Here is a 23,603-nt window from a genome sequence, read left to right as displayed (position 1 = left end):
GTTTCTCAAGCTGAAAGAACTGAAGAAAAAATTCAAGCCTCGAGTTGCAATAGTGAAGGATTCCATGGGGAAAATATTAAATGATGCAGGAAGCATCAAAAGAAGATGGAAGGAATACACAGAGTCATTATACCAAAAAGAATTAGTCGATGTTCAAACATTTCAAGAGGTGGCATATGATCAGGAACCGATGGTACTGAAGGAAGAAGTCCAAGCCGCTCTGAAGGCATTGGCGAAAAGCAAGGCTCCAGGAATCAATGGAATATCAACTGAGATGTTTCATCAAACAGATGCAGCACTGGAGGTGCTCACTCGTCTATGCCAAGAAATATGGAAGACAGCTTCCTGGCCAACTCACTGGAAGAGATCCATATTTATGCTTATTCCCAAGAAAGGTGATCCAACTGAATGTGGAAATTATAGAACAATATCATTAATATCACACGCAAGCAAAATTCTGCTGAAGATCATTCAAAAATGGCTGCAGCAGTATATTGACAGGAAACTGCCAGAAATTCGGGCTGGTTTCAGAAGAGGATGTGGAACCAGGGATATCATTACTGATGTCAGATGGATCCTGGCTGAAAGCAGAGAATACCAGAAGGATGTTTACCTGTGTTTTATTGATTATGCAAGGGCATTTGGCTGTGTGGATCATAACAAACTATGGATAACACTGGGAAGAATGGGAATTCCAGGACACTTAATTGTGCTCATGAGGAACCTTTTCATAGATCAAGAGGCAGTTGTTCGGACAGAACAAGGGGGTACTGATTGGTTTAAAGTCAGGAAAGGTGTGCGTCAGGGTTGTATTCTTTCACCATACCTATTTAATCTGTATGCTGAACAAACAATATGAGAAGCTGGACTATATGAAGAAGAACAGGGCATCAAGATTGGAGGAAGACTCATTAACAACCTGCATTATGCAGATGACACAACCTTGCTTGCTGAGAAGTGAAAAGGCCTTGAAGCACTTACTAATGAAGGTCAAAGACCACAGTCTTCAGTATGGATTGCACCTCAACATAAAGAAAACAAAAATCCTTACAACTGGACAAGTGAACAACATCATGATAAATGGAGAAAAGACTGAAGTTGTCAAGGATTTCATTTTACTTGGATCCACAATCAACAGAGATGGAAGCAGCAGTCAAGAAATCAAAAGACGCATTACATTGGGCAAATCTGCTGCAAAGGACCTCTTCAAAGTGTTGAAGAGCAAAGATGTCACCCTGAAGACTAAGGTGCACCTGACCCAAGCCATGGTATTTTCAATTGCATCATATGCATGTGAAAGTTGGACAATGAATAAGGAAGACCGAAGAAGAGTTGACGCCTTTGAATTGTGGTGTTGGCGAAGAATATTGAATATACCATGGACAACCAAAAGAATGAACAAATCTGTCTTAGAAGAAGTACAACCAGAATGCTCCTTAGAAGCAAGGATGGCGAGACTGGGTCTTACATACTTTGGACATGTTGTCAGGAAGGATCAGTCCCTGGAGAAGGACATCATGCTTGGCAGAGTACAGACAGGGTCAGCGGAAAAGAGGAAGACCCTCAACAAGGTGGATTGACACAGTGGCTGCAATAATGAGCTCAAGTATGAGAATGATTGTAAGGATGGCCCAGGACTGGGCAGCGTTTCGTTCTGTTGTGCATAGGGTCGCTATGAGTCGGAAGCGACTCGACGGCACCTAACAACAACAACAACATAAATATATATATATATATATATATATATGGATCACAGACCTAAATGTGTAATTCAAAACTATAAAATTTCTAAAAGAAAACATAAAACCTTTATGAACCTTAGGTTAGGCAAACATTTCTTAGATTCAAAATCAAAAGCACCATCCATAGAAGAAAATATTGATAAATTTGAACTTCATCAAAAACTTCTGCTTTGTGAAAGATATTATTAAGAGAATAAAAAGACAAAGGAAAGACATATTTGCGAAACACATATTTGACAAAGACTTTGCATCTGACAAAGACTTTGTATCTAGAGTATGTAAAGGACTCTCAAAATTCAATAATAAGAAAGCAAAGAATATATCCAAAAACGAGCAAAAGACTAGAACAGAAATTTCACCAGTGAAGATACGTGGATGGCAAATAAGCACAAGAAAAGATGCTCAATGTCAGTGGTTACTAACCAAAACCAAACCCATTGGTGTTGAGCCGATTCTGACTCATAGCAACCCTATTGGACAGAGTAGGACTGCCCCATAGAGTTTCAAGGAGCACCTGGTGGATTCGAACTGCTGACCTTTTAGTTAGTAGCTGTAGCACTTAACCACTATGCCACCAGGGTTTCCCAATGGTTATTAGGAAAATGGAAATTCAAACCACAATGAGAAGCCACTATACATCTATTGTTGCTCTTGGGTGCCGTGGAGTCGATTCAGACTCACAGCAATCCCGTGTGACAGAGCGGACCTGCTGTATAGGGTTTTCTAGGCTGTAATCTTTACAGGAGCAGATCAGCAGCTCTTTCTCCTGTGGAGTGGCGAACTGCCAACCTCTCAGTTAACTTCTGAGTGCTTAACCATTTGCACCAGCAGATGTCCTTACACATCTATTAGAAGGATTAAATAAAAAATACTGATAATATTGAGTGCTGGGGAGGATGCAGAAGAACTCCCATACATTGCTGGTGGGAGTGTAAAATGTTACAGTCACCTTGGAAGACAGTTTGGAAGTTTCTTATAAAGCTAAGCATATACTTATCATATGACCCAGCAATTATAGTCCTAGGTATTTTATTCTAGAGAAATGAAAGCTTGATGTTCACACCAAAACCTAGGTATGAATGTTTATAGCAGCTCTATTCATAGTTGCCCCAAACTGGAAACAACCAAATTACCCTTCAGTGGGTGAACAGATAAACCGTGGTACATCCATAGCATGAAATATCACTCAGCCAATAAAAAGGAACAAACTACTGATATGATACTTACAACAACATGGATGGATCTCAAAGGCATTATACTAAGTGCAAGAAGCCATGTGCAAAAGTCTACACAACTATATGACATTCTGGAAAAGGCAAAACTATAGGGATGGGTTGCCCTGTGATTACCAGGGGATTGGGAGTGGGGAGGGGCTGACTATAAGGGCAAGAGAGATTTCCATTGTGGTGGTGGTAACATAATGGTATGCATTTGTCAAAATTTATAGAACTTCACACACAAAAAAGGTGAACTTTATGTAAATACCTACAGAAGAATCGATGCATTTGAATTATGGTGCTGGTGAAGAATATTGAATATACCATGGGCTGTCAGAAGAACAAACAAATCTGTCTTGGAAGAAGTATAGCCGGAAAGCTCATTAAAGTGAGGATAGTGAGACCTCATCTCACTTACCTTGGACATGCTATCAGGAGGGACAAGTTCCTGGAAAAGGACATCATACTTAGTAAATTAGAGGGTCAGCAAAAAAAGGGAAGACGGTCAACAAGATGGTTTGACACAGTGGCTAAAACAATGGGCTCAAACATAGCAATGATTGTGACGATGGCTCAGGACCAGGCGGTGTTTTGTTCTGTTGTGCATGGGATTGCTACGAGTCAGAAAGAACTCGATGGCACCTAACAACAACAACAAATACATCTCAGTAAAAGAAAACTTTGTTTCGCAATCAGTTAAAAAACAAGTCCACTAATGTCTTACATGCCAGTTTGTTGAGTAGTGTCTGCGTTCTTAAAAACTTGCAAGAAGCGATCTAAGATACAACTACTGGTCTCCCTCTACTTGTTCAGAGCCAAAGAGAAAAAATGAAACCAAAGAATCAAAGAAGAAACTAGTCTACACAAGCAATGACATCACCTACCTTGAGACCAGAAGAACTAGATGGTGCCTGGCTACCACTACCAATCGTTCTGACCAGGGACCCAATAGATAGTTCCAGATAGAATGAGAGAAAAAATATAGAACAAAACTCAAATTCCTAAAAAAAAAAAGAAAAAAGCCAGACTTACTGGCCTGGTAGAAACTAAATGAACCCGTGAGACTATCGTCCTGAGATACTCTTTAAACTTGAAACTTAAACCACTCCCAGAGGTCACCTTTCAGCCAAACGACAGGTTGGCCCATAAAATAAATATCACCCATGAGTACTGTGCTCATCAAAATAATCGATTAGATGAAATCAAATGGTTAACATTTATCCTAGACGAATGACGAGAAGGCTTAGGGGACAGGAAAGCTAGATTAATGAAAACATAACAACCAAAATGGAAATAACAAGAATGCTGATTGATATATTATGAAGAATGTAACCAATGTCACTGAACAATGTGTGTAGAAATTGTTAAATGAGACCCTAATTTCACGTGTAAACTTACACCAAAAACACAATTAAAACAACAACAACAAAAAACAACATGTTCACTAACCCACTCCCTTCCAACTGAACTGCTCTCCACACCCTTTTTATATAAAAATTCCGACTATGGCACTGTGTGAGGAGACCCTAGCATCAGGGAGAGATATAGTCCTAACAAAGGGTACGCTTGTTCCATATGTCCTGATGGGTCTATTGTGGTACATTAAATATGGCCCCAAATTCTTTACTGCAGCTTCCACCCAGGGAAGGAGTCTATTTCCTCACCCCTTTTCTGGGCTGGATTTGTGACTTTTTTTGACCAAACAGCATGTGGCAAAAAAGGGTGCCATATGAGCTCTGGAGCCTAGGCCTTAAGCGACTTGTAGCTTCTGCTTTCTTCCTCTTGGAGTGCTGTCCTGAGACGACCGTGTAAGGAAGCCCGCCTAGCCTACTGGAGGATGAGAGGCCATGTGGAGGAGAACCAAGGTGCTCCAGCCAACTGCCAGCACCAACTCCCAGACGTGAGGGCAGCCATCTTGGATCTCCCAGCCCAGCCGCCCTGGATACATGCAGCCACACGAGTGAGTCCAGGTGAACCGAGCAGAGGAACTGCCCAGCTGACCCACAGACTTATGAGAAATAACACATTTTTGTGGTTTTAAGTCATTACTTAATTTACCTCTCAGTACTTCAATGTACTAAAAACAGGACATTTTCTTACAGTAAAAAAAAAAAAGTTGCCATCAAGTCGATTCTAATTCATGGCGATCTCCTCTGTGTCAGAGTAGAACTGTGCTCTGTGCTCTGTAGGGTTTTTAATGACCAATTTTTCAGAGGCCTATCTTCTGAGGAGCCTCCCGGTGGACTTGAACCACCAACCTGTCGATAGCAGCTGAGCACGTTAACCATTTGCACCACTCAGGAACTCTCTCACAGTACAATTAGCAAAAACAGGAAATTAACATGGATACAGTACTATTATTTAATTTACAGGACTTATTCAGATTTTACCAGTTCTCCCACTAATGCCCCTCGCCTGGACTCAGATGCAGTTCACAGTCGCACATCGCATCTAGTCGTCCTCTCTCTTGAATCTCCTTTTCTCTGGGGCGGCTCCTTAGTCCTTCTGTGCTTTTTGTGATCTCGACACTTTGGAAGAATAGCGGGCAGTTACTTTGCAGACTGTCCCTCATACTGGGTCTTGGCAGGCACACCACCAAAGGGACCTCGTGTTCTTCTCAGCGGACACATGATGTGCTTTGTGACATTCTGGTTATGTTAGCTTTGATCGCTTGGTTAAGGTGGCGTCTTCTAGTCTCTCTGCTGAATGTTTCTATTTTTCCTTTTGAAATTATTAAGGATCTTATAGGGAGCTACTCTGAGAGCGGACAGCAATCCGATTTCTCGTCATACTTTTCCCACTAGTTTTAGTATGCATCGACGATTCTTGTCCGGAACAATTATTATTGTGGTTGTTGCTGAATGATGATTCTCTAATTCCATCATTCCTTCTAAGTCCTGAAGCTTTAGGGTAGTTCGTCAAGTAGAAACAGATCTAAAAAAAAAAAAGTTGTCACCAAGTCACAGCCAACTCGTGGTGACCCCGGTGCGGGTTAGAGTAGAACCGTGCTCCACAGGGTTTTCAGCGGCTGATTTTTCAGAAGTAGATCACCAGGCCTTTCTTCCAAGGTGCCTCTGGATGAAAACAAACCTCCAACCTTTTGGTTAGCATCCGAGTGGATTCACCGTTTGCATCCCCCAGGGACTCCAGAAATAGATATCCAGCCCCGTGTGACTGTCCCTGCCAGTAAAATTCTGTGTCACCCTGAGTGGTGAGAAGTTTACAGTCACAGAATTGTTCAGAAGGCATAAATCCAACTGTCAGCCTGGTTAATCCGTCCTCATCACCCCCTCCTGGGCATCGGCCAGCTCGTCCCCACCACACTCCCCTCCATGTCCGGCTTTCTTGCCTCCACCCTGGCTTCTCAACAGCTTGTTCTCAGATCCTGTGGCTCTCCACCTCCCCGCCCCCTACCCTCCCACCTGGTCAAAACCCTCTTTTGGCCCCTCTTATTTATTTATTTTTTTTACACCTAGAAAAAACTCCACACTCCCCTGGGCCTCGAGGCTTGCAGCAGAGGGCTCTTGCTCTCCTCTCCGAGCTGTTGGCCTTCCCCTCCACTGCAGCCTTGCCTCCGTCCTGCTAGCCTGGCTCAGGCCCTAGCCCTCACTGTCCCCTCTGCCTGAAATGCACTCTCCCCTCATTCAGTTCTCCACCAAACATGGCCTCCTCACAGTGGTTTCACTGTCTGCCCTCACTAAAACTGCCCCCACGTCAGAGTCACCCTCTAACTTTTTGCCCTGCTTGCCTTTTCTTCAGAGCAGGTGTCTGTGTGAAATTCTGGAACTATTTAATTTGCCTACTTGGCCATTGTTTGTCTTCCCTAGCAGGTAAGCTGTTGTTCCCTGCTGTGCTCACAGCAGTGCTGGGCAGAGAGTGGGAGCACAGAGGATAGTTTGGAGGGAGGGAGGGACGGTGGGAGGGAGGGTTGGAGAGGAGGAGGGAGGGAGGCAGGCAGAAAAGGGAAGGAGGTAGGGAGGAAGGGAAGAAGGAAAGGAGGAACGAAGAAAGGAAGGGAGGGAGGAAGGGAGGGAGGGAGGGAGGAAGGAAGGAAGGAAGGAAGGGAGGGATGAAGGAAGGAAGGAATCCTTCTGGTCTTATTGTACCTTCCATATACATCACCCTCCCAGATCACCCAAAACTAAGTTGGGGTCCCTGTCTCTGGTGTCACAGCCCCAGCTGTGCATCACACCAAAAGGAGGTGCTGCGTGGTAGAGCTAGTTTTAGTCTAGAGGTCAGGGAGGGCTACATGGAAGAGGTGGCCTTTAATTTAGGAAGAGTAGGTCTCCTGGATGGGAGCATGGGTGCGCCTGGCAGAGGCAAGACAGTACACAGAATGGGGTATACTCAGGGGAGGGCAGAGGTGGCGAGGAGGCTGGACCAGCAGGGACCAGGGATCCTCACGGGTGGGCATCACAATCACAGAGGCCCCTTCCTAGGCCTCCCTTCAATATCAAGGTAAGCTGCGGCTGAATGTCACATCAGAATCATGTGGGGAACTACCCCCGTGCCATGGTAATTCTGATTTGGGGGTCCTGAGAGAAGGCTGGGACATCCTGTCTTGCCTTTATCAAATTAAACACAGAGGCTACACTAAGTCCTGGCCTGGACACAGGATTGGCTCAAGCCCCAGCTGCTCCTCCAGAAGCCACCTTGGGTGAGTCCCTTTTCTTCTCTGAACTTGAGTTTCCTGCCTACGATACAGATGGAGGTGACACGACACCCTAGGAGTGTTGTGAAGACTAAACCAAGACAATGCTTCACATTACACCTGGCACATGCTAGGGGCCCACTTCTGCTTCCAGGCTTAATTCAGTGTAGAAGCTCTAGGGTGAGCAGCAAACGTGGCTTCTCAAGGGGCTCCCTGGCCACAGTCTTTTCTGGCTGCGGGAACCCAATATCTTTTGAGCTTACTTTGAAAAGAACATGGAGTCGATATTTTACAGCTTCTGAAACTCAGGTTCCTGTCCCAGGAGTACTGTACAAACACCATGAGCCAGAGAGTGAAAACACACACACACACACACACACACACACACACACACTTCACAAGTGAACAGCAGTAGTGCCGTTCATCTGTCCCTCCATGGGCTAACCTGATGTGGATCAGTCTCAGGCTGGGTGCTGGCCTAAAGACCTGTAGTGCCCACAGCACCTGGCTCCAGGGGTGTGCTGGGATTGGCTCAGACCAACTCACAAGAGACAATTGTGCACATCTTTCCCCAAACCCTAATTCAACGCCATTATGTTGGTAGTCTGAAATCAGCCATGATGGGAGTATTTACACCACAGGAACTGGCAAATACTACAAATTAGGTCCCTTTCCCAAAGCCAGTTGTTAAGCATTTATCAGCACACCACTGCCAGACTTCTAGCAGCTGGTTGGCCTGGGAGGCACAAGAGCTACCCTGGCCCTTCCTCTAAGCCAGTAGCTCTCAAAGTGTGGTCCACGGATCAGCAGCTTCAGCATCACCTGGGAGCTTGTCAGAAATGCAGAACCTTCCCCCCACCCCTCCACAGGCTTCTGAATCAGAATCTCTGGAGGTGGGGTTCAGCAACCTGTAGTTTATCAAGATCCTTATAAAATAGATAATATTTTATTAGGTAGATGAAAATTTGAGATGCAGTGCTCTAAGTAATTCTGACTTAGCAGGGTAAAAGGGGCCCAAAGAGCTGTCTTCCTGTCTGAGAGCGTCATATTCTCACCTCATGATCAAATGGCCTCTGGTTTCTCCTTTTTTATCCTTCAAATTATCCTACAGAGAAAATTTAAGATGAAAAAAGTTCCGTATTCCAACCAGCCACACAACTGTTCCATTTCTCCACTTGGGTCCACTGTTTGAGCACATGTTTATATAAAAATAAAGCTCTGGTGTATTTATTTTTTTTACACGTTAGGATTTAGCACATTCGCTCCTAATTTCTTCCTGAACGCCCGCCACCTTAGTCTCTCACGTGGCTGTCCAAGACTAGCTAACTTTGTCCAAAAGAGACTGTGTGAAGTTCCTTCATCCGGCCTTTCTTTTTTCCCAGAGCAGGCGGCCAGTGCGGCACTGAGTTGTTCGGTACTTGGCATGTAATCTTCAGAATTAACATTCCTCGCCTGGCCAGGAGACCAGGAAGGAAACAAGCCTCCCCAGTCAGGGGCAGAGCTCCTGGAAAGAAGCACAGGCTCCTGATTTGTTTTATTCTGAGAATTATTTTGGCAGAGCCAGAGCTCTGCGGTTTATAAACAAGCTCTTTGTTTGCTGTGGGGTGGGGGGTGGGGATGGGTCACAGCCCTGTTTAGAAGGAAGTTGTACACCCCTTTGGAGCCATACATGATGTTGTTGGTTTACCCTTTTAACTTCAGGTAAAGAATGGGTTTGTAAACTGCCTGGATTTCAGACAACATAAATCACTTATTAATAGGTGACCCCACTGGGCAGGAAAAAGCTTTGGAAAATCACTGGCATCCCTGCCCCATTCGCTCTGTAGCTTTTCATAACAGACCTGGCTCATTCATTCAGCCCACGTGGGGTGCATCCCCTGACCCTGCCACTTCATAGAGATTGGGCTAGTGGGGAGACAGAGGGACTCCAGAGCCACGTGCAGGTCTTCTAAGTGCTCATTTGGCCTGATAGGGAGCGGGAGAGGCAGGGAGAGCAGGCAGGAGAAGGCAACATGGGGCCTGGCCTTGGAGGCCTGGAGTGGAAGCTCTCCAACGCTTAGAACACATCCCGGGTGGAGGAACTGTCTTGTGCAAAAGCGTGGAAGTTGAGAATTAGGCATTCACAGAGAGTTGTTCGGAACAGCTGAAGTGGGAGAAAACAGAAGGTGAGTGGCAGGAAATGAGGTAGAAATATGGGCAAGTGTCAGATGGTCAAAGGCCTTGTGGGCCAGGATAAGCTGTCTGGTCTTTACTGTGCAGACACTTATGCCTGAGAAGGTACTGTCCACCCTTCCTCTATCCGCCCGCCCCCAGCATCCATCTTTTCATCCACCCACCCCCCGATCCATCCTCTACTCATCGTCCATCCACCTATCTATCCAGCAGTCCATCCATTCATCTATCTCTCAATCCATCTGTCCAGCCAGCCAGCCAGCCTATGTATACTCTGTACCAGGCACAAGAGTTCTTTTTCCTGGGATCTGAGGGTCTTCAGGCTGCCCTAGCAACAGCTCAATATGTATTCTATTTCAGAACTACTCAGCCCCACCCACGTCCACCTGCAGACCACACCGATACTGGTATCATTATAAACAAGGACTTAAGTAATCACGTGACAGCTGGCCCGATGTTTGGGAAATGTGCACCCAGGATGTCATGGCTACGTGTGCTGAGAACAGAAGGAAGTGGACACCTCATTCAGACAAATAATTCTTTCAGAATTCAGCTATGAAGCTGTTAGAGCAGATGGCAGCATGTGCCCAGCATATAATTATGGTGTATTTATGTACTTCAAATTAAAAAAAGGATTAGAGAATTTAAAATTCACTATTTCAAAAAACGCTGTGGGTTCACCTCTGTCAAGTTGTTTTTGGGTTGTTGGGGGGTGAGGAGAGAAGGGAGAGGTGTTTTTGGTCTTGATATTCTTAAATGGGTAACGTTTTGTAAATACATTCTGCATTGTCCCTTATGGTAAAAAAAAAAAAAAGCATTCATGGCTGAGTATAGAAGACACACACACCCAGAATACAAGGTAGCAGACAAAAATCACCCAGAGATAACTGCTGTTAACATGTGGGTGCATTTCCTCCCATTCTTTTTTTCTCTGCATATTTTAAAACATAATTCAGATCACCCATTTTACACAGCTTTGAATCCAACTTCTCCTCCCTTCACTTAATACATAATAATACAAGAAAATACTCATATCCAATTTTCTGAAAACACCATTTGGATGGCTGCCAAGAGTCCTATTGCCTGCATGTACCATAACTTATTGAACCAACCTCCCTACAGTTGAGGGTTTAGGTTGTTTCCAGTGTTTTGCTGTTATTGAAAGACAGTGGCTCTCTTCCTATTTTCTACCTTCTGCCTGAATCTCTAATTATTTTCTTTAGAATTCTAGAAATGGAACAACTGAGAAAAAAAATTTTTTTTTAGTGCTGAGACTCAAATCCATATTGCCACATTGCCTTCCGAAAGAGTACTTGGTCTTCATGGGCTCTTAGCATGTCGTAGGTGTTCCTGGCTGTTGTGACTTTAAGGGAGCCGCGTGTGAGGTGTTGGCTGTTTCCTGAGCAGGTAGTGATGCCTCCAAGGAAAAATTTGTAAAAAGCAGGCAGTGATTTAACTTCCCTGACTTCTGTGGTTCCGAACCCAAGCCAAACCTTTTATACAAATTTTAAAGAAATGGCTCAAGATCCTTTAACCTGTGTTTTTCAAACCGTGCCGCGAGAGCGTTTAAGATTCAGTTCTGCAAGTCGTTTATTTCTGTTGAACAAGAGAGCTTCCTATCCACTTTTTACACCTTAACGTTAAGACTTACTAGGAGTCAGACCATCTCCACCTCAGGGGAAGCAATGTCCCCCGCGCCTTTGGATGCTCACAAAGTGGCAGCTTGGCCAACAAGAGTGTGGGTAGGGGTCTTGGCTGTCCCTGGGATGTGGTGGGGGCTGCAGAGAGCTCCAGACCAGGACTTTGGATTAGCGCCCCCGATCCGAAATGCGATGTCCTGGGTGTGGAACCTGGTTCTGTAACTGTGGGCAAATCACTTAGGCTCTCTGAGCCTCAGTTCACTCGTCTGTAAAATGGGACCCACCCCAGCGCGCACCTCTGGGCGCGTCAGGACTGGCACCCCGCACGGAAAGCGCCCGGCAACCTTCCTGGCCCGGGAAGGCGCAGCCCTAGGGCTGGTGCCGGCGCCCGCGCCCGCGCCGCCGGGGCGCCCGCACTCACCTCCGCCGTACATCTGGCACAGGTAAGGGAAGCGCCACACATTGCCCAGGCCCACGGAGTACGAGATGCAGGCGAACACGAACTGCAGCGGGTTGGCCCAGAGCGGCCGCGTTTTCTCCATGGCCCCGGAACTCCGCGTGCTCGGGCGCCGGGCACGGTATGTCGGTGCGCGCTTGCCAGGCTCGCCGTCCCGCCCCGGCTTGGCCTGGGGGTGGCCCCGCGCCGCCGCCGCAGCCGTCGCGGTTCCTCGCTTTTTAATTGCTAATCTTATTAACGGCGCGCCCATTGGAGGGGCGAGACGGGTAAATGGATGACGGCCAGCCCCACCCCGCCTGGCCGCCTCGGCCAGGAAGGCGACCGGGGTCGCGGGGCTCTCGGCAGCGCGCGGGACCCCTCCTGCTCGACGTAGGGCCTTTGTGCCGTCTGCGGAGCTCGTTGAAGTGGCTACTTTCCCTCATCCATTTAACCATCATTTATTGAGGGACCACTGTGTGCTAGTCTGGGTACACTGCTATGAACAACACAAACATCCCCACTCTCCTGGGGCTGATATCCTGGTAGAGGGAGATGGACAATAAACGCTTAATTGGATTGGCTGAAATGCTCCACTTTCCACCCTATTTGACCTACAAAAAGGGCAATTTCACCACCAAACGCATGGAGGACAAGGCAAAGCAAAGGGATTTGGGGGTGCGGGGTGGGGCAGGTGGGTTGAGTGGTCGGTGATGTCTTCCCAGAGGGGGGGACCTGACATTTGCCCAGACACCTGAGATGAGGGAAATCCCGTCCTCCAGGCAGAAGAGCCAACAGAAGAGCCACAGACAGGTTGTTTCCCTCCTTCCACTCAAGAGTTAGGCCCTGAGGGGCTCTGGAGCTCCTGGTGGGCCAGGAATCAGGTTTTGAACTAGCCCTCTGGGTAATTCTAACGCCCAGGGGCAATCTATAAGTTGCAACCCCCCCCCCCCGCCCCATTTCAAGATGAATAGACCTTAGTAGCAGAACCTGTCAGTAGAAATGCCTTCCTCTCTCTTGTCTGGAGGCCTCAGTCAGGGACCTTTCATATTTGTGGCGGCCCAGAATGTCATTCCGCATCTCATCTGGCCCCCCTTGGACGTGCAACAGGGGCAAGTGCTCCCCCTCAGCCCGCCCCCCTCATGCCTCTGTCTGGGGGGCCAGAGATTCTCATTTATTAGGCCTAGGATGGGGGCCTAAGAACACTAATATTTCTGCCAGCCCTTGTGCAAGGTGGTTGAAGGTGTTCTCTGGCCTCCTCAAAGCCTGGTGCTTTGGAGTAATGCCGGATTTGGCCTTCAATCCCAGCTTCACCACTGACTTAGCTGTGTGACTTTGGGCCAGTCACTTAGCCTCTCTGAGCCTCAGTTTCCTCATCTGTCATGTGAACAAATGTGCTTCCCTCAAAGGGCTCACTTGAGAATTGACAGCTTAACCTAGTACCTGGCACATAGCAAGTACTCGGTAAATAAGTGCCCAATGAGCTGAATGAATAAATGAATGAATGAGTTATTAATGATATGCTTTGAACAGGGCCTGGCAAGTACTAAGTTACAAAATTGCTTGTTAAATTATGTAAATAAAAACTAAAAAGGGATGAAAAGCAGAGTTGCTAGTGGAAATATTACTTGAGGCTGGTCGAGGAGAAAGGTGGATGGGGTGAGGAAGGTGGCGTTGTTGGCTGCTGTGCAGTTGGCTCCAACTCATGGTGATCTTTTGTATAACAAAACGAAACACTGCCTGGTCCTGCGCCATCCTCGCGATCACTGGTATGTTTGCTTGTTGCAGCTGTTGTGTAGTGCCTTCTAACCTAGGGGGCTCATATTTCAGTTCTATATCAGACAATATTCTTTTGTGATCATTTGGGTTTTCACGGGCTAAGTTTAGGAAGTAGGCCACCAAGCCTTTCTTCCTAGTCTGTCTTAGTCTGGAAGCTCCGCTGAAACCTGTCCACCGCGGATAACCTTCCTGGTATTTGAAATACTGGTGGCATAGCTTCCAGCATCATAGTAACGTGGAAGCCACCACGGTATGACAAATAGGTGGTGGGAAGGAGGTGTAGGCTCCCCCAAACATACTACCTGCTCTCATGCTTTCTGTCTCCAAAACACAAAGCAGAAGAAATGTTAGAGTGCAGGAGAGACTATTTACTTTGTAAACTTCAGATTCCAGATGATGTTTTTCCTACCCTCTCACCTTCTCCCCATAGGAACCCGCCATCTTGGTTTCCATCACCGTAAGTTAGTTTGGACTGCTTTGACCTTCATAAAACTGGAGCCATACAGTCTGCTCTTTCGTGTCTGAGTTCATTTACTTAGCGTTGTTGGTGGAATTCACTCATGTTGTAGGGTGAAGTTATGGATTTCTCCTTCTCACTGTTGTATAGTATCCTACAGTGTGACTATGCTCTGTTCTGCTAATGTTGGAGGAGCATGCTGTCCCCAGCGTGGGACTATTAGGAATGACGTGGTAGTGAACATTCTAGTACATGTCTGCTGGTGGGTGCGTGCACTCATGTCTAGGAATTGATGGGCTGTAGGGTAGACATTGCCAAACTATTTTCCAGAGTGGTAGTACAGTTATCCTTCCACTCCCATCCTCACCAACACTTGTTATTCTGTTTTTTACATTTTACCCAGTCTTGTGGGTGTGTAGTGATAATTCCCTATGGCTTCTAATTTATTTTCCTTGATGACTAATAATTCATGTACCTTTTAATGCAAATTGGGCCATCTGGATATCCTATTTCATGAAGATTCTGTTCCAGCCTTTTGCCAGTTTTTAATTGGGCTTCCCTTAATTTGCTGAGATGGTGCTGTTGTTGCTAGCTGCCTTCAAATCGGCCCCCAATCATGGGACTGCATGCACAATGGGAAGAAACGGTGCCCAGTCCTCCACCATTCCCACGATCAGTTATGAATCAGATCACTGTGATCCATAGGCTTATCACTGGCCAATTTTCGGAAGTAGATCACCAAGTCTTTCTTCCTTGTCAGTCTTAGTCTGGAAGCTCTGCGGAAACCTGTTCAGCATCATGGCGACCTGCAAGTCTGCCAAATTGAACCGGGGCCTCCCACACGAAAGGGGAGAATTCTACCACTGAACCACCACTACCAGAACATGCAAATAACCGATGTGTATTCCGGATACGGGCCCTTTGTCAGGTTTTTGTATTGCAAATTTCTCTCAGCCTGTGGATTGCCTTTTTATCACTAGTGTCTTCTGGTGAATCAAAAAAAAAAACCAAAAAAAACAAATCCATTGCTGTCAAGTCTATTTTGACTCATAGCAACCCTGTACGATACAGTAGAACTGCCCCACATGGTTTCCGAGGAGCAGCTGGGTGGATTTGAACTGCTAACATTTTGGTTAGCAGCCGAGCTCTTAACCACTGCGCCACCAGTAGGGTATTCCGACGAATAGAAGTTCTTAATTTTAGCAACGTCCGATTTATCCATCTTTTATTTTAGTGTTCTTCTTTAACGTTTTTTGGAAACTCTATGGGACGGTTCTGTTACTGGAGAATGGTCTCGGTTCTTGTCTTTGGTGTGGGAAAGAATTCAAACGCTGAGACAGATAGTGCCAAGCGAGCAGAGGCTTATTAGTAAGCAGAGAGTTAGCAGTAAAAGCACACTTGACTAGGAAGAGAAAGAATCTGAGTGCCCCATAGTCGTTTTTTTAGGGTTTTATACCCTTTTTGTCTCTTTATCTGTCTCTGTTAACATTTAAAAGCCAGGACAAGACCCCCTGTGAAGACTATTTCCTTGGCTTAAAGTTTAATTACTAAGTTAGGGATCTTATCAAGTTAGGGGCTTAAGGACTTTATCAAATCAAAGGCCCCTGTAAAGATCATTTCCTTGGCTTAAAGTTTAACGATTTAGGGACCATCTTATTGAGGAATGTCACCACCCCCTGTCTCTTCCTTTGTAGGAATTGTCTTACTGAGGAATGTCACCACCTCCTGCCTCTTCCTCTTCCTGCAAGCTCTCCCCCTCCCCCTTACAGTTCTACTCTGTCCTATAGGGTCGCTATGAGTTGTAATCGACTCGACTGCAACAGGTGTCGTTTTTTTTTGTTTAGCGTTTTTTAGGTCCTCTTTAAGGAATCTCTCCCTTGTCAACTCCAAGGTCTTGAAGATGTTACTGAGAATTTAAATTCATGGCAAGGTAAGTCTCATTGATTCAAACAAGGGGCAGCCTTTTTAATGTTGGAGGCATGTTGCTCCCTTCAGCTATCTGCTTGACTTGTTTCTGTTCTCATAAGTGAGTTTTCCATAGAGGGTACCTGGTTATGCTGTGACTTCCAGGAAGTGGGCACCTCAGGAAGATGCCCGGCACAGTACTCTGTCACCTGGAAGCCTGATAACCTTAGGAGTTTGGTACTTTGACATGGGCAACGGATTGCCTCCACCAATCATGTTGTAAGATGACCCAGGGGCCCTCCACTGTGTGAGGCCCTGGGTGGGGCTGCGGGCAAAACAAAGAACTACTCAGATAACCCCAGAACAGGACAAAGTACATGCAATGGGGCAGACCCTCAGGGCTCCCAGCGAGGTCACCATGCCCTTCTGAAACACACTCAGTGGTTCTAGTCTGACTAGACCAACTGTGCTGCTGGGGCTGCTGGAGTGGAAAGGACAGGCCTGGGAAGGGTGGGTGGGCTTCCACAGGGAGCAGGAAAGCAGAGGGTGGAGCCTGGGGTTGGGCTAACAAATGTTTAACAACCGGCTCTTTGAAGAAAAAGCTCTGATCTGTAGCATTTGCCAATTTCTGTGATGTAAATAAGAGGAGTCCTGGTGACCTAGTGGTTAAGCACGCTGCTGCTAACTGAAAGGTTGGTGGTTCGAATCCACCAGCCGCTCTGAGGGAGAAAGATGTGACAGTCGACTTCTGTAAAGATTTACAGTCTTGGACACCTTATGGAGCCGTTCTACTCTGTCCTGTAGGGTCACTATGAGTCAGAATTCACTGTGAGGTGGAATTCACTATGAGTTGGAATGAACAGCAATGGATTTGGGTGGATTTGAGACCACCCAGAGGCCTCTCTGAAGAAAGGCCTGGCGATCTACTTCTGAAAAATCAGCCATTGAAAACCCTATGGAGCACAGTTCAACTCTGACACACACAAGGTCTCCATGAGTCGGAATCAATGCAACTGCAACTGGTTATGATGTAAATACTCCCACCGTGGCCAACTCAAAGCTACCAACGTGATGTGACTGGATAAGGAGTTGGAAGAGACACTCAGTGGCATGCCATTATACAGTATTTCCACCATACAAATACGACAGACATAACACACCTCAAGAACACAGACGATAGTAATGTCGGAAGTGATGAGGTCTGAGTATTTATTACCTCTGGTTTTTACTAATTTCTTTAATTGTAAGTTTATATAACTTAATTTTTAATAATGTCTGTGTTTGATAGCTGGCTCACAAAATCCCTGAAACTTTACAAGTTGGCTGGCTCTCAGGAACCTAGCACATCACAGGGCAGGTTGCAGGTGGGGTAGCAACTCCTGAGTGGCAGAGGCAAGGGGGCCAGGTCAGTTCTCAGCAGGGTGCAGTGCTCAAGTGGAGCAGAGTGTTCAGCCGAGCTAAGCCCCACGGTGAGTGCTCCATGCAGCGGGCTTCCTCTGCTTGGATAGAAGGGCCCCTCCAGTGGACTGGCCTGTCCCATCAGGACACAATGCTCAGCAGGATAGAAGGCCAGCATTCCTGAATTACCTGATTTCTGAAAGCGGTGGAGAAAGAGGGGAGTTCCCTGACTCCGTTGCATGGGTGTGGGCCATGGCCCATGCCAGGACTCCAGATTCTTAACTCACCAATTATGAAGGCCACACAACTTTCCATAATTTGCTCACCCTGGTGATTCCATTGCTACATAACAGTGGCTCCCTCTTCCCCACAAAATAAAGTCCAAACTTCTCAGCCTGGCTTGTAAAGCCCTGAGGAATTTGACCCTTGCTCACCTAGGCTCCAGGAGAAGCCAGACTTTTCAACTGCCAGAAAATGCTGTGCATTTTTATGCTTCCAGGGAGCTCCCTTCACTAGAAGCACCCTCTCCTTTCTTGACCCAGGAAAATCCTACCTGTTCTTCTTGACCCAGATGAAATATGACCCTTTTAAAGAAAGCCTGGCACCGCCATGCCCAGCCAGAAGACATTGCTCCCTCTTCCTTGTCCCTAAGCCTTGTGCAGAGACCTAGTGTCTAAGGCTTACTGTAAGGAGCCCTGGTGGCACAGATGGTTAAGCACTTAGCTGCTAATCAAAAGGTCATTGGTTCGAGCCCACTACTTGCTCTGCTGGAGAAAGACCCGGCCATCTGCTTCTGTAGAGATTACAGCCAAGAAAACCCTATGGGGCAGCAGTACTCTGTCACGTGGGTTCACTGTGAGTGGAAATTGACTTGATGGCACCTATGAACAATAGTAAAGCTTAAAGATCTGTGTTGTGTTGTGTTGTGACGGAGAGTGCAAGGCTGTCTCCCCCCTGGGCTATGGCTGGCAGCACGTCTTATTCATCCTTTCTTCCCCAGTGCCAGGCACATGATGGATCTCAATAAATGTTAGTTGAATCAATGAAAAACCTGCTGCAGAATCTGAGCACTTAAGCCTAAACTTATCCTTATGGTCCCAGCGTCGGAGGGCTGCATTGCAGAACATGTCTTCAGCACATTCAAAGCTTTACTGCACACCTACTGTGTGCCAGGAGTCTGCTAGGCAAAACCTCAGGACAGGACTCTCCTCCCCTCCTGCTGCCCCAGGCACTGCTCACATTCTGTAGGGGAGCAGGGAGGCACGTGGTGAAATAACAGTGTGGGAGCAATGCCCCCACAGGTGAGTCTGCAGAGGAGGTGCTGGGGGCAATCGGCCCAACTCAGGTGGCAGGGGGAGCAGGTCTTCCCAGGAACCCAGGTGTGCATGTGTATCTGATGTGTGTGTGTCTGTGTGTGTTGTGGGTGTGTGTATATGTATGCGTATGTGTATGTGTGTAATGCATGTGTATCTGATGTGTGTGTGTCTGTGTGTGTTGTGGGTGTGTGTATATGTATGTGTGTAATGCGTGTGTATGTGATATGTGTTGTGTGATGTGTATATGTGATATATCTATGTATATCATGTGAGTATTGTTTGTACATATGTGATATGTGTGTATGTGTATGTGATATGTGGATTTGTGTACATGGATGTGTGGCTGTGATGGGTGTACATGTATATATGTATGTGGTATGTGTGTAGTGTATGTGGTATGTGCTTTGTGTATGTGGATATGCGTATGTGATGGGTGTACGTATGTATATGTACAGATAGTCCCCAGTTTACGAGACGGTTCCGTTCTGACAACTCTATTGTAAGTCATTTCTGACTTAAGTAGAACACCTTTTTTTAAAGCTTTCATAGCCTGCCATACCACAGGGTTTTGAACAGTAAGTCATAACATTGAACATCTGCAAGTGAACATCTGAGAATGGTAACATCAGCCATTACGTGCTGCCACGCTCTATGTAGTATGTATTATTAACGATAAGATGTACAAAAGAAAAAAAGACGGTCGTAAGAGCAGTCCGTCGTTAATGTGAATGGGTTGTAAATCGGGGACTGCATGTATGTGATGTGTGTGTAGTTGTGCGTATGCATGTGGGGTGTGTGTGTTGCTGAGGACGGGGAATTGTCCTGTCACTTTTCCTTCAGACCTAGGATCCCTCTTGGCTGCTGGTGAAACTTGTGGCCTCAGAACCCTGGAATCTCATAGTTGAAAAGACCCCAAAGTAGGGACCCTTAAACATCAGTGTGCCCATGTATCCCCTGGGGGTCTTGTCAAAGTGCAGGTTCTGATTCAGTGGGCCCAAGTTGAGTCCTGAGATTCTGCATTTTGAAGAAGCTCCCAGGTGGCGCCAATGCTGCTGGCCCAAGGCCCTATATCCCCAGATCAGACCAGCTAACACTTCCTGTGCTCCAGGCATGCTTGCATACTTGTAAACCACCATTTTTGCCATATTTGTGAACCACAGGGACTATCAGTTATTTTTTCTTTAATTTACTTTTTCACTTAAATACATTTAAAAATGAAACTTTGTATCACTGCCCTAAATGTAAAGCTAGTGTTTTTCTTAATGCATTTTAAGATTAATTAATAAAGATTAAAATTACAAAAAATCTCTCTCTATGGTGCCGCCTCAAACCACCATATGTACTCCCAGGGGTATGTGTACCATAGGGGGCATCACAGGGTTTGCCCACAAACTGTGCCCACAGAGCCCCAAAATTCCCGGGATGTGTCTGTGGGATTGTGTCCAGGCTTGGGAAGGAGTGGTAGGAACCCAGCCAGAGTAACCCCACAGTGATCTGTCTTTGTGTATTGTCTTTCTATGTAGAATTTTATTTGACAAAAGAGTTAACGTCTCAAAACGGTAGCAGAAACCTACGGCTCCATCTTACACATTTGATTTAGAGGAGAGGCTCTCAAGTTGTGATCCCCAGTATGGCAAACGCTGGCCACATGTGGTTATTTAGCTAATTAATTACAGTGAAATAAAATGTAAAATTTAGTTCCTTGGCTGCACTAGCTGGGAGCACGGGAACCCCATGTGACTAGTGGCTACTGTACTGGCCAGTGCAGAGAGATAGAGAACATTTCCACCAACCCAGAAAGTCCCATTGGATGGTCCTGACTAGTGGTGTATGGAAGGAGGGACTCAGTGGTAACTCCTGCCAGGGAGCTTTGCCTCTTCTGGGCCTGAGCTGTGGGCAGCTGTTTGAGATAAAGCAATGTCCTGCGCACCCACCCTATTCCCTTGTTCCCAGAAGAGAAAATATGAAACCTTCCTTCTCTCCTCCACCTCACACAATGGTGACCAGGGCATCTTGGGCTGTCCCCTCATCACGGTACCTCATCCTCCCACAAGGAGGCTGGATGTGCCCTAGATGGCTCTGTCCCTTGAACCCACTCCAGCTGCATGATGGGAAACTCCTGCCCCCACTCCTTCTGCTACCTTTCTAGTCTCCTGGGCCCCGGACTCTGCTCTCTGTCCCACTGGGGCCCCATCTCTGACCCTCCCTGTTTTCCCAGTGCTTCCCTGCTGGCCTGGGCCTCATCACCAGCCATTTCCATGTATTTCTCACCCAACCACCTTTGCCCTCTGATCCTTTTGCTGTTTCTTAGCCCTGTGCCTCCCAAACTTGGGGATCCCTGAGGTCCCAGACTGCAGTCAGGACGTTCTAGATAAATCTCAAAAAGCTGTAATTGCATCTGCTGCAAACATAGGTTATTAGACCTGTGCAGGATCTTGCTGCTGCTTACTCCTTTGAAATACATCTCTGGTTGAGGTCCTGCCTTTGTGGTCCTTGGTCGGGGCTCTAGATCTTCTCAATATGCTTCAAATCTTTCTGCCTATCTCCTTCATTCCATGGATGTCTTAACAAAGGTCCTGAGAACCCCAAAGACCTGAAGGTAACTCTTTCAGGCTGGGCTGCTGCCTGGAATTCTCTCCCCCTTCCAGTCTTCCTAAGCGTGGGATCACACTCTCTCCTGGGGCTTTGACATCCCTGCTCTACTACCATTTCTGATAGCTTTTCCTTTACATACCCCTTTCCTTTTGCCTAAAAACATTCTCAGATTCTCTTAGCAGCTTTTAAAACCTTCTAGATCTGTTTACCACCTATCGTTATCCAAATGTATGAGCCACAGTCCTTGCCTCAGTTCCTCATCACACCACTCACTCCCTTACCTCTTGTAAGGGAGTACTGTGGCACCTAGACCTAAATTATAATAAATCCACTCTGTCAAATATAACTGGAAGCATGTAATGGGACCTATCCATTCTTTTTTCCTCTGTTACAATGGAGAAGGTAGGAGAGGGGCCCTCTACCTAGCTAAGCCCCTTTCCAAGGCCAGGACTATGTTTGCCCTCATTTTCCTCTGTGTCCTTAAGTAACCAGGCTGATATTAGGTATACAGTCATTTTTAAATAAAGACTAGATGTCATAATCTAAAGATATCAATATTGCTAGTGAATGGGAACATTTAGAAAATAATATTAATGAGTAGAAAAACACATATTCACTCTATTTCTTTTCTTTTTTTTTTTTTACTTTTTATAATAAACATAATACACATACAGAAAATTGAAGAAAAAAATCTAAAGCATAACAAATTTCATATAACTCAGGTCAAGAAAGGGAACATTGCCAGGACCCTAGAATTCCCTTCTACCTATCTGCCTCATGACCTTTGAATTCTGGACTTTTCCCTGCACAGGTAAGCACTATGTTGACAGTCCCTTCCCTGCTTTTTTATATGGTTTTGCCACCTAAGCATGAATTGCTAACATTATAGTTTTATCTGTATTTGAACTTTATATTACGGAATAATATAGTGGCTGTTCTTTGATATCTGACTTCTTTTGCCTCATATTGTTTTTTAAGTTTCATTCAAGTTGCTGTGTGTAGCCGTAGTTGATTTTTTTGCTAACCTCTTGCATTTACTATATGATTATAAACACAATTTACTTAACTGTTTTACTGTTGATGGGCATTTGGATTATTTCCAGTATTTGGCTATTATGAAGAATGCTGCTAGAAACATTCTGGTACATGTATTCTGGTACCCATGTGCAAACATTTCTATAGGTGGAATTGCTGGAAAATTATATGTACATATCTTCAATTTGGTATGTGATTCCTAAAGTGGTAGTATGAATTCACACGTATTTGCCAATACATCCATAGCAGCATGAGAATTCTAGTTGCGTTACATTCTTGCATTGTCTGAAGAAAGTAAGAAAGGAGAAAAAAAGAATTATAAAAAAAAAAAAAAATCAGGACAAATAGAAAGCACACACTAAGAAGAAATAATGTTATCAGTAATTATAATTAAAGCAAATGGATTAAATGGGTCAGGTGAAAGACAGAGACTATTAGGCTGGAATAAGAAATTCACATACATAGTTACATGGCATTTACAAGAGACATACCAAAACATTAAGACCACAGAAAAATATATAGTGAAATGATGAAGAGGATGTACCAGGAAAACGTTATCCAAAAGAAAAATAAGGATAGCTGTATTTCGTCAGACAAAATAATATTCTAAGGAAAAAAAGTTTTATTAGTGATAGAGAGGACATCTATCACCAGAAAGGTACAACATTTTCTCACTTGAGTGTACTTAATAAAATAGCTTCCAAAAACAACAAGCAAAAATTGATAGAACTACAAGGATGAATTGACATACCTACCATCATGATGAAGATTTATGCATTCCTCTTTTTATTAATGGTAAATGAAGCAGAAAATAAAAAGTAAAGAAAACAATTAAAAATGATAATCTTAGATTATTAGATTAAAAATCAAATCAAACTTCTAGAAATGATAAGTACAGTTATTGCAATTAAATACACAATGGATAGGTTTATAAGTAGATTAGACACAGCTGAAGATAGAAGTAATGAATTCAGAAATATTTCAAAGGAAAGTATCCAGAACATTGCAAAGAGAAATAAAGAGGTGAAAAAGAATTAAGAAATAGAAGGTGTGTAGGGCAATGAAGTCTAACACCTAGAGTCCTAGGCAAAATGCAAGTAAAATTTTGCTGAAGATAATTCAAAGCAGTTGCAGCAGTCCATCGACAAGAGTTTTGCCAGAAATTTAAGCTGGATTCAGAAGAGGATGTGGGCCAAGGGATGTCAGATGGACCTTGACTTAAAGCAACGAATACCAGAAAGATGCTGACCTGTATTTTATTGA

The 23,603-nt window shown here is 45.3% G+C and overlaps 1 protein-coding gene across 3 annotated transcripts in view; it reads right to left on the bottom strand.

Moving 5' to 3' along the window:
• Positions 1 to 11,973, bottom strand: part of SLC6A20 (solute carrier family 6 member 20) — a 42,533-nt gene extending 30,560 nt beyond the window's left edge. For 2 of the 3 annotated variants that reach the window (XM_003409700.3, XM_064274676.1), the window contains exon 1: positions 11,844 to 11,964. In XM_003409700.3, the coding sequence (XP_003409748.1) occupies positions 11,844 to 11,964 (121 nt within the window). Of the gene's footprint in view, positions 1 to 11,843 lie in introns of all 3 variants that reach the window. The other variant, XM_010589868.3, reaches the window with a different exon arrangement.
• Between the last annotated feature and the right edge of the window lie 11,630 nt (positions 11,974 to 23,603).

This window comes from Loxodonta africana, chromosome 22 (genome assembly GCF_030014295.1).
Source record: "Loxodonta africana isolate mLoxAfr1 chromosome 22, mLoxAfr1.hap2, whole genome shotgun sequence".
In the NCBI taxonomy this organism is placed as follows: Eukaryota; Metazoa; Chordata; class Mammalia; order Proboscidea; family Elephantidae; genus Loxodonta; species Loxodonta africana.
This window is presented reverse-complemented; position numbering and strand designations above follow the sequence as displayed.